This window comes from Chlorocebus sabaeus, chromosome 7 (genome assembly GCF_047675955.1).
Source record: "Chlorocebus sabaeus isolate Y175 chromosome 7, mChlSab1.0.hap1, whole genome shotgun sequence".
Classification (NCBI taxonomy): Eukaryota; Metazoa; Chordata; class Mammalia; order Primates; family Cercopithecidae; genus Chlorocebus; species Chlorocebus sabaeus.
The window spans coordinates 103503120-103515001 of record NC_132910.1 but is presented as its reverse complement, the minus strand read 5'-3'; the positions used below and the strand labels follow the sequence as shown (position 1 = coordinate 103515001).

Sequence of the window (11882 nt, the reverse complement as noted above, 5' to 3'; positions counted from 1 at the left end):
CAGTTTTCCTCTCTCTACCAGGTTATTCCCAGCAACCTCCGAGCCTGGTGCTATGTCTCCCATATTAAAAAAATCTTTCTTGGCCCCAGCTTCCCATCTGGCTACTGCTGTATTCCCCCAATTCCTTCTAGAGCAAAACTCCTTAAAAGAATTGTAGCGCTCAGGCGCAGTGCTGGCACCTGTAATCCCAGCACTTTGGGAGGCTGCGATGGGAGGATTACCTGAGCTCGGAAGTTCAGGAACAGCCTGGGCAACACATTGATACCCTCGTATCTACAAAAATAAAAAATAAAAATAAAAATAAGCTAGGCATGGTGGCACATGCCTGTAATCCCAGCTACTCAGGAGGCTGGGGCAGGAGGAACATTTGAACCCAGGAGTTTGGGCTGCCCTGAGCTATGATTGCACCACTGCACTCCAGCCCGGGCAACAGCATGAGATCCTACCTCTAAAAAATAATAACAAACACACACAAAGAATTGCCTATACTCACTGTACATTCTCACATTGCTACAAAGAAATACCTGAGACTGGGTAATTTATAAAGAAAAGAGGTTTGCCCGGGCATGGTGGCTCACGCCTGTAATCCCAGCAATTTGGGAGGCCAAGGCAGGTGAATCACTTGAGGTCAGGAGTTCAAGACCAGCCTGGCCAATATGGCAAAACCCTGTCTCTACTAAAAATACAAACATTAGCTGGGCCTGGTGGTTCATGCCTGTAATCCTGGCTACTCAGGAGGTTGAGGCAGGAGAATTGCTTGAACCCAGGAGGCGGAGGTTGCAGTGAGTTGAGATAGTACCACTGCACTCCAGACTGGTTTCAGAGGTGACAGAGCAAAACTCTGTCTCAAAAAGAAAAGAAAAGAAAAGAAAAGAGAAAAGAAAAGAGGTTTAATTGGCTCACAGTTCTCCAGGCTATACAGGAAGCATGATCCTGACATCTGCTCAGCTTCTGGGAGGCCTCAGGAAACTTACAATTAAGGTGGGGGGCGAGGCATCTCAAATGGTGGGAGCAGGAGCAAGAGAGAGCAAGGGAGGATATGCTGCAAACTTTTAGACAACCAGATCTCTTGAGAAGTGACTGTCAGAAGAAAAGCACCAAGGGGCTGGTGCCAAACATTTATGAGAAATCCACCCCCAGGATCCAACCACTTCTCACCAGGCCCCACCTCTAATACTGGGGACATGTATGTGGAAATCTCATGTTCAACATGAGATTTGGTGGGATGCAGATCCAAACCATATGATTCACAGACATCAGTGTCTCTTCTCCCATTATTTCTTGAATCTCCACTCTGAATCTGCTCTGAACAGGGTACCAGTGACCTCCATATTGCTAAATCCTGCGATTCTTTCCCAGTCCTCATCTGAGTTGACCTGTTGCAGCATTTTACATAATTGTTTGATCATGTTCTCCTCCTTGAAATGCTTTTTTCACTTGGCTTCCGAAACAGCACACTTGCCTAGTTTTCCTCCAACTTCTCAGATGGCTCCATTTTCTCTCCCTCTCTTCCCACCCTTTATTTTGTTGTGTTGTGTTTTGTTTTTTGACACACGGTCTTGCTCTGTTGTCCAGGCCGTAGCACAATGGTGCAGTCTCAGCTCACTGCAGCCTCCATCTCCAAGGTTCAATCAATCCTCCCACATCCTCAACTTCTGAATGTTGGAATGTCCAGGGGCCTAGTTCTCAGATCCCTTCTTTTTTTCTCTTTGCTCACTCCCTATTTGATCTCATCTAGTCTTATAACTTTAAATATCACCTATATGCAGATCAATCTCACGTTGTTATCTCTAACACAGACCACTCCCCTGAAGTCCAGGCCAATATATCTAATTGGCATCTGGACATCTAAAATCTGATAGGTCCTAAACTGAGCTCCTGGTATCGCCCTCCCCACACACATAACTTGCTGTCTCCAGTTTTCCCTACCTCAGTTAAAGGCAACTCCATTTTTCCAGCTGCTCAGCCTAAACCCTTTGACTTATCCCTGTTTCTTCTCTTTCTCTCTCTTTGATCCATCAGAGATCTCTTGAGTTTTATTGACTCTATATTCAAGTCATAATCAGAAACTGATTGTCTATTTGTCACCCGCTCCATTGCAGCCATCTTGTTCTGAGATACCATCATTTTTCTCCAGGAATATAGTACTAGTGGTTTCTCCAATTCTGCCCTTGTCCCTTGCAATCTATTCTAAAAAATCTGCCAGAGCGATCTTGTTAACATGCAAGTTCCATCGTGTTGCTCTTCTGCTCAAGATGCTCCAGTGGCTCAGCTCACTTGGAGTAAAAGTCAAACCCTCATTAGGGCCTCCAAGGTTCAACAAGATTGGGACTCTACTATGTCTTTACCTAATCTCCAACTCCTCCTCCTCTCATTCACTGAAGTCTAGACAAACTGGCCTTCCCACTGTTACTGGAACTTAGCAGGTATGTTCATGCCTCTAGGCCTTTGCATATGCTCTTCCCTCTACATGGACTGCTCTTTGCCCAGATTTTTTTGTGGCTAGTTCCCTCATTCCTTCAGGTTTATTCAAATAATCGCCTTTTATTGAGGTCTTGCCTGGTTCTGCTATCTAAAAGTTTTACACTCCTCCCTAACACTTTATTTTCCCTTTCCTGTGTTGTTTTTCCTCCTTAGCACTCAGCATTATCTAACATGCTACTAAATTTTATTTATTTATCTTGTTTATGGTCTGTTTCCTCAGTGGAATGTAAGCGCCATCATAGTAAGGATTTTTGTTAGTGGTATTTGCTACTGTATCTTATTGCCTGGATCAGTGTTTGATTTATTCACCTATTTGTTTTTGGTTTGTTGTTTTGTTTTGTCTTTTAGAGACAGAGTCCCACTCTGTCGCCCAGGCTGGAATGCAGTGGTATGATCTCAGCTCATTGCAACCTTGATCTCCTGAGCTCAAGTGATCCTCCCATCTCATTCAGTCTTCTGAGTAACTGGGACCACAGGTGCATGCCACCACATCCAGCTAATTTTTCTATTTTGTGTAGAGATGGGGTTTCGCCATGTTGCCCAGGCTGGTCTCAAACTCCTGGGCTCAAGTGATCCTTCCACCTAGGCCTCCCAAAGTGCTGGGATTACAGGCATGAGCCACCACACCTGACCCACCTATTTGTTGAATAAATTAATAAAGGAAAACAATTCATTTAATGTCCTTAGAACAGTGCCTAGCAAGAATAGTAATGGTTTTATTAATCTTACCTGATTTTAAAAAATTGTTATAATTACCATCATCTTCCTCATTGCTACTGGGTTCTCCACTCTTCCTGTCCCTACAGTAGTTTCATCACTTGAGGGTCTCATGATCTCTTGAAAGACTATCTCATTAGTCTCAGAAGTTGTCTTCTAGCCACCGATTTTGCCTCCTTTAGACACACCCACTGCTTCCTGACTTACATTTCTTGAAAACAAATTTGATCCTTTGACATCCCTGTCAAAAAGCCTTTCAGTGACTCCCCCATGCTTTTAGGTGAAAGTTCCAGCACTCACATGGCAGGCAGACATAGCCTTCCATGAACCAGCCCCTGCTCATCTCTCCATTCTTCTCTTCATTCCTTCCTTACACTTAAGACATCCCAACACTCCATGCCCTTTCACAATACTGCGTCTTTCTCTGCCAAGAATGCCCTGCCCTCCTTGTCTGCCTCATCAGCTCCTAGTCATCTCTTAAAACCTTCTTTCAGCAAGCACGTCCTCCTCTGCAGAACTCATTCCTGCCTCCTTTGTGCTGTCCCTTATGCCTGTGTCTGTTAGGTGCCACATCACAAAATTGTATGTTGTGTATTTTTTGCCCACTTTCTGAGTCTGATATTTTTCCTTTTCCTATCTGCCTCTCGTACTTGGTGTAAAGTCTCTTTTCAAGATCTATTATTTCTTTTTCTCTTTTCTTTTTCTTTTCTCTCTCTCTCTCTCCTTTTTTTTTTTTTTTTTTTTTTTTTTTTTTTTTTTTTTTGAGACAGAGTCTGGCTCTTTCGCCCAGGCTGGAGTGCAGTGGCGCAACCTTGGCTCACTACAACCTCGACCTCCCAGGTTCAAGCAATTTCAGTGATTCTCCTGCCTCAGCCTCCCGAATAGTATTTGTGATCACAGGTGCCCACCACACCTGGCTAATTTTTGTATTTTTAGTAGAGATGGGGTTTCGCCATGTTGCCCAGGCTGGTCTCAAACTCCTAACCTCAAGTGATCCACCTGCCTTGGCCCCACAGAGTGCTGGAATTACAGGTGTGAGCCACTGCGTCCGGCCAAGACCTAGTATTTCTTAAACTGAGACTGACTCTATGATCTGCCCCAACCATATTTCTTCAATCACATTTGCTCACAGTTTTCTAGGATTTATGCTCCTTAGACTGGAGTGCAGAATAGACCACGCCTCGGTGAGGGAAGGCACCACATTGGTTAGGACTTGCTTCTGTATACCTAGCCTCTAGCTCACAGTAGGAGCTTTGTCGATGTTTATTGAATGGATGCTTGAAAGTCTGCATATGCCCCTGGAGAGTACAAGGCCAATTTGGGTGGAGATATGTGAAGTCACATGAATAAAGTATATTTTCCTGCAGCATCTGTTATACTTGAAGACTTGGGAGAAAAATAATAAAGAATTTAGTATGTAACCCCAATTACATTGTATATCAAAGCAAACATCTGTTATGAAGAAGTGTATCAAATTCATAAGTACTTTTAAGACTAGATATGGCATTTCAAAGAAATTTTGAATTTGTGGCAAGTCTCTCTGGGCTGCTCCTTTGGTCCCTCAAGGGCATGAGTTCCTTCTCCTCAGGTCCCTCTGCACTGCTCCTTCCTGCCCCTCAGAGGCAAGAGTTCCTTCTCCTCAGGTCCCTCTGGGCTGCTCCTTCCTGTCCCTCAGAGGCAAGACCTTCTGAGGTCCCTCTGGGCTGCTCCTTCTGGTCCCTCAGAGACATGAGTTCCCTCTTCTCAGGTCCCTCTGGGCTGCTCCTTCCAGTCCCTCAGAGGCATGAGTTCCCACTCCTCAGGTCCCTCTGGGCTGCTCCTTCCGGTCCCTTAAGGGCATAAGTTCCTTCTCCACCTGTGATTAAGCTGCCTCAGTGGGAAGATTAGAAGTGCTGCCTTCCACTTCAGCCACTTTTCCTTTTCCTTGCTCTCCTTGGAACTGTCGGAGCTCCATCTGCACCCCCAGGCCCTACGCCTCCTCATAGTTTCCTCCTCCTATTCCTCACCACCAAACCCTAGAATCTACTCTTATTCCCCCAAACATAACATCTACCTTAGTAGCTATTTGCTAATCTAGGAGCTACCCAATATCTTAATCCTCTCCTACTTCAGGGAATTCCCCATTGTGTGGTCTCCATGGGAGATGGGACCCTGCTTGTCACCACATGATGTGGCTGCAGTTTCTTCTACCCAGTTGCCCTTGGTTTCTCCCTGGTTTCTTGATCTAGGTATTCCTGCCTTCTGTCAATTCTGTGAGCTCCCTTGTAGCCTTCTAATAATTTTCCCCTTAAACTAACGAAATTTTTGTTGCTTTCAAATAAGAAAAATAAGAACTTTCACACACACACACACACACACACACACACACCCCTCCTGTCTTTTTAAGCTGACATTCAATGAGCATTTACTATAGGGCAAACACCACCATGCTAAGGCTTTACATGCATTATCTTATTTAATTCTCATAGTAACCCAGTGTGAAATGTACTAATATCTGCATTCTGCAGTTGAAGAAACAAATGCAAAAGGGTTCATTGCTTTGCCGAGTCACATGGCTTGCTAAGTGCCAGAAATAGGATTTAAACCTAGGGAAAACAGGCACAGCGGCTCACACCTGTAATCCCAGCCCTTTGGGAGGTGAAGGTGGGAGGATCACTTGTGCCCAGGATTTTGAGATTAGCTAGGGAAACATAGGGAGACCCTGTCTCTATAAAACAAATTTAAAAACCAGCCAGACATGGTGGCATATGCCTGTAGTCCAAGCTACTTAGGAGACTGAGGTAAGAGGATCACTTGAGCCCGGGAAAGTTGAGGCTGCAGTGAGCTGTGATCACACCACTACACTTCAGCTTGGGTAACACAGTGAGACACTGTTTGGAAAAAGAAAAAAGATTTAAACCTAGGGAATCTGATTCAGGAGATCACAATAATATACTCATACTCATCACAATAATATATGGCTTTAGGCGGGGCACAGTGGCTCACACCTGCAATCCTAGCACTTTGGGAGGCTGAGGCCAGCGGATCACCTGAAATCAGGAGTTCAAAATCAGCGTGACTAACATGGAGATACACCATCTGTATTGAAAATACAAAAAATGTAGCCGGGTGTGGTGGTGCATCCCAGCTACTGAGGAGGCTGAGTCAGGAGAATCGCATGGACACAGGAGGCAGAGGTTGTAGTGAGCCAAGATTGCGCCACTGCACTCCAGCCTGGGCAATAGGAGTGGAACTCCATCTCAAAAAAATATATATATATGTGTGTGTGTGTGTGTGTGTGTGTGTGTGTGTGTATGCATAGCTTTAGCCTCCTGAATTCAACTCTGCCTTCAAATGCTATGCTCACTGAGAGCTCAATTCTTATCCCTCCGTGGAACTGTCCAGTCTACTCCAGTGCACACTGAAGGTTTCCCTCCTCAACTCACATAGCACTCACTGTCCATGCCACGTAATTCAACACTTACCAATATATTGTACTATTATTCCAATACCAACATACTGTGCCACAATATACTGTGCTATTTTTAATAGTTTCATACAGTTCCATTTTTTCTCAATACATTTCTTCTTCCTCAGAGCAATCTAGTACTTCTTTTGTATGCCACTTAGCAACAAAGAGTTAGGCTAGATGGGGTGTTGTATAAGACCCTGGGTCTCTGTCCATGGCATGGGAGGACTTAGTGAAGACTGGGACTCCTATTTGGGAGAGTCCATTCTATGACACCCTACTTGAATGTTTACTACTTATAGCACAGATTATGGACAGGGCATAGGCTTTAGGGTCAAACTGACCCATGCTTAATATGCTTCCATTACTCTGTGACCCAGACAAGTGATTTAAGTTCAGGGAGCCTGTTTCTTTACTTGTGGAAATAGAGAAAATACCTAAAACACATGGTTGTGGTGAGTATTACAGGCGTTAATAAGTAAAGCCTAAAGTACTCAATCTGATTTTATGTATTTTAAGTTCCTCTTTCCTCACCCAAGATGGCTCTCAAGAGGCATCTGGGAATCATTTTCTTTTTAACAAAATCAGATAAAGCAGAGTTTCTCAATCTCTATATTATTGACACTTTGGGATGGATAACTTCTTGTCGTGGGGCTGTCCCATGCATGGTTGGAGGTTTAGCAGCATGTTTGGCCCTGGCCTTTATCTGCTAGAGGCCAGTAGCACCACCCCCAATACTTCTCCACCTCCCATCTTGTCATGGTTATCAAAAAATGTCTCCAGATATTGCCAAGTGTGCCCTGGGGGACAAAATCACCCTGGTTCAGAACCACTGAAGTAGGGGATATGAAAGCATTCTCAGCCGGACGTGGTGGCTCACGCCTGTAAGCCCAGTACTTTGGGAGGCCGAGGTGGGTGGATCACCTGAAGTCGGGAGTTCAAGACCAGCCTGGCTAACGTGGTGAAACCCTGTTTCTACTAAAAGTACAAAAAATCAAGACCAGCCTGGCTAACATGGTGAAACCACATTTCTACTAAAAGTACAAAAAATAAGCCAGGCGTGGTGGCGTGTGCCTGTAATCCCAGCTATTCTGGAGGCTGAAGCAGGAGAATTGCTTGAATCCAGGAGACAGAGGTTGCAATGAGCCGAGATTGCGCCATTGCACTCCAGCTTGGGCAACAAGAACAAAATTCTGTCTTAAAAAAAAAAAAAAAAGAAGAAGAGGAAGAAGAAGAAGGCATTCTGTTAGACATACAGCCTATAACAATGACACACTATTTAGCAGTTTATATAAAAGTTATTTACAACTTGATGTAGGTGGATATTTGTCCTCTCCAAATCTCTTGGTGAAATGTAACCCTCAATGTTGGAGGTGGGGTTTGGTGGGAGGTATTTGGATCATGGTGGTGGATCCCTCATCAATGTAATGGTTTAGTGCCATCCCCTTAGTGATAAGTGAGTTCTTGCTCTGAGTTCACAAAAGGTCTGGCTGTTTAAAAGAGCCTGACACCTCCCCTACCCTTGCTCCTACTTTCACCATATGACACGCTGGTTCCCCCTTTGCCTACCACCATGATGAAAGCTTCCTGAGGCCTCACCAGAAGCTAAGCAGATGCCAGCACCATGTTTGTACAGCCTGCGGAACCGTGAGCCAATTAAACCTCTTTTCTTTATAAAATAACCAGACTCAGAAATTCTTTTACAGCAACCCAAGAATGGACTAACACGCAACTGAAAATGACCTATTTACAGCTTAGGTAATTAGATAAAACTTTTGAGATTATTTAAGGGAAACAGAATTGATCAAGAAGACTTTACTTCTCCCTGAGAAAGGAATTTGTTTTTACTTTTGCTTAAACTGCCCCGGGTCTCCAATGGCAGGGCCAACTGGGGCAGGCAGTGGGAGGCTCAGTTCCTATCCAGTAGCATCAGAGCAGAGAAACTGCCTTAAAAGTCTAAGATATTTTCCTCTTCCCATTTGAATTTAAGTAAAAACATTTTTTAAAAAGTGGAGGGAGGTATTTCTACTTTCTTTCCTACCGCAAAACAGTGTCAAAGTCCTTGTTCTTAACCTGCTAGAATATTTTGGTAAATGTTGAAAAAAATTGGATTTAATTAGTTATAATCAACAATTGAAATCATCCATAGAGTCCTTGACCAGACTCCCATGGTAAACATTTTGAAGAAAAGGACAGCAGAGAACTGATAAAACTATTGTTGTTTTCTTAGGATTTAAAGAACATTTTCAGCCTGGGCAACATGGTGAAATCCCATGTCTACAAAAAATATAAAAATTAGCCAGGCACGGTGCCATGTGCCTACAGTTCCAGCTACTCAGGAGCCTGAGGTGGGAGGATCTCTTGATCCTGAGAAGTTGAGGCTACAGTTAGCTGTGATCACGACTCCACTCCACTTCACTCCAGCCTGGGTGGCAGAGCAAGCCCCTGTCTCAAAAAAAAAGAAAAGAAAAGAAAAGAAAAGAGAACATTTTTCATATATCTGAATTCAGTTTAAAATTGTTAAAAGGAAAAAAGGATTTGAATGTATTATTGAAGATTTAAATATGCCTACATATAGGAATGCATTCATCCATTTTATAAAACATCTATTTTTCTCTTGCTTCCTTTTCCATTTCAGAGAATTATAGAATTTCAGAACTGAAAACACCTGTGAGTTTGGGGGGTCTTTTGGTTTATTTTGAGACGGGGTCTCACTCTGTTGCCCACGCTGGAGTGTAGTGATGTGATCACAGCTCACTGCAGCCTCAACCTCCTGGACTCAAGCAATTCTCCCACCTCAGCCTCCTGAGTAGCTGGTACCACAGGTGCCCACCACTGTGCTGGCTAATTTTTAAATTTTTTTGTAGAGATAGGGTCTCATCATGTTGCCCACGCTGGTCACAAACTCCTGAGCTTAAGCAGTCCTCCTGCCTCAGCCTCCCAAAGTGTTGGAATTATGGAGTGAGCCACCATGCCCAGTGACTTTTGAGATTATTAAGGGATTTCTTTTTGTGTCATAGACCCCATTGGCATTCTGTTAAAGCCTACTGACCCCCTCCAGAATAATTTTTCAATACATAAAATAAAATGCATGAAATCCTAAAAATGTAAATGATGCTGAAATAGTCATCAATGTATATTTTTGATTTTTTTTTGGGGGGGGGGTAATGAGAAAATAACTTTATTTCATTGTGGGGAGCGGGCCGATGTCCAGCCTCAGAACTTCTGGAACTGCTTCTTGGTGCCAGCAGCCTTGGAGACCTTGAGCACGTTGAAGCACACCGTCTTGCTCAGGGGCCGGCACTCGCCCACTGTGACGATGTCACCGATCTGGACATCCCTGAAGCAGGGGGACAGGTGCACAGACATGTTCTTGTGGCGCTTCTCGAAGCGGTTGTACTTGCGGATGTAGTGGAGGTAGTCTCGGCGGATGACAATGGTCCTCTGCATCTTCATCTTGGTCACCACACCAGAGAGGATCCGCCCTCGAATGGAGACATTACCAATGAAGGGGCATTTCTTGTCAATGTAAGTGCCCTCAATAGCCTCTTTGGGTGTCTTGAAGCCCAGACCGATGTTCTTGTAGTACCGCGGGAGCTTCTCCTTGCCAGTTGCTCCCAGCAGGACCCTCTTCTTGTTTTGAAAGATGGTCGGCTGCTTTTGGAAGGCACGCTCAGTCTGAATGTCCGCCATCTTCCCGGCCGCGTGAAAAAGGCGATTATTATTTTTAATTGTGGCAAAATACACATAGTATAAAATTGACCTACTTAACCATTTTAAGTGTACTGTTCAGTGGCATTAAGTACATTCCCATTGTTGTGCAAACATCATCACTGTCTATCTCCAGATCTCTTCCTGTATTGCAAAACTGAAACCCATTCCCATTAAACAATAACTCTCCATTCTTCTCTCCCTGCTAGCCTTTGGCAACCACCTTTCTACTTTCTGTCTCTATGAATTTAACTACTCTAATTACCTCATATAAGCGAAATCATAAAGTCCTTGTCCCTTTGTGACTGGCTTATTTCACTTAGCATAATGTCCTCAAGGCTCATCCTTGTTGCAATGTGCCAGGATTTCCTTCCCTTTTTAAGGCTGAATAATATTCCAATGTATATATCTACAATGTATTGTTTACCCATTCCTCTGTCAATGGACAGCTGGGTTATTTCCATTTTTTGGCTATTGTGAATAATGTTGCTGTGAACATTAGCAGACAAATACCTGTTCAAATCCCTGTTTACAGTGCTTTTGGGTATATATACAGGAATGGAATTGGTGGGTCATACGTTAATTCTAACTTTAATTTTTTGAAGAACTATCATCTGTTTTCCATAGTGGCTGGACCATTTTACATTCCCACCTACAGTGTACAAGCTTTCCAATTTTTCCACATCCTCGTGAATACCTGTTATTTTCTGTTTTTTGGTAGTAGCTATCCTAATTGATATGAGGTGGAGTTTTCAATATATTTTTATAAACCAATTTGTTATATAGTAATTTATAAGCTTTTATTAACATACTAGTTAAAAAACTCTAGCAGCTGGTCTAATAGCTACCATAACATCAAAGTAATGATAAGTCTTAACAATATTTTGAGATATCTCCAACAACTGCCATATAATGTGAATGTATCTGTGATTTCTGTTTGCCAAAACACAGCTAACACATTGCTAATTCTACTCTGGTTTGTTACCTACAACACAACTGAAGAAAGTGCCTATTTGCAATTAGAAATTAGTGAAAACAAAACAAAACAAAACAAAACAATTTTCTCAGCACTTTGGGAGGCTGAGGCAGGAGGATTGCTTGAGGTCGGGAGTTAGAGATCAGCCAGGGCAACATGGCAAGACCTTATCTCTACAAAAAATTTAAAAAATTAGCTGGGCGTGATGGCATGTGCCTGTAGTCCCAGCTACTTGGGAGGCTGAGGTGGGAGGATTGCTTGAGCCCTAGGAGGTCGAGGCCACAGTGAACTGTGACTGTGCCATTGCACTCCAGCCTGGGTGACAGAGGAAGACCTTGTCTCAAGAAAAAAAATAACCAACACAACTTTTTCTCCATGCAAGTTTATGGACCCCACATATTATCCTTGAATGTCTTGTGGGTCATGAACCCCAGGTTAAGAAATACTGATCTAGTTTCTCCCTTGTCTTACAGGTGAGGGAAGCAAAGCCTCCAGGGGTTAAGTGATCTGCCAAGAGCCACCTAGTTGGTGGCAGAGCCAGGACTA

The 11882-nt window shown here is 43.5% G+C and overlaps 1 protein-coding gene across 1 annotated transcript; it reads right to left on the bottom strand.

The window, feature by feature from the left end:
• Nucleotides 1-9812: 9812 nt before the first annotated feature.
• LOC103236399 (small ribosomal subunit protein uS17-like) lies at nt 9813-10357 on the bottom strand. The gene has a single exon (XM_008000006.3). It carries the CDS (start codon nt 10340-10342, stop codon nt 9866-9868), a length of 477 nt encoding a protein of 158 aa, XP_007998197.3. The 5' UTR covers nt 10343-10357; the 3' UTR covers nt 9813-9865.
• Between the last annotated feature and the right edge of the window lie 1525 nt (nt 10358-11882).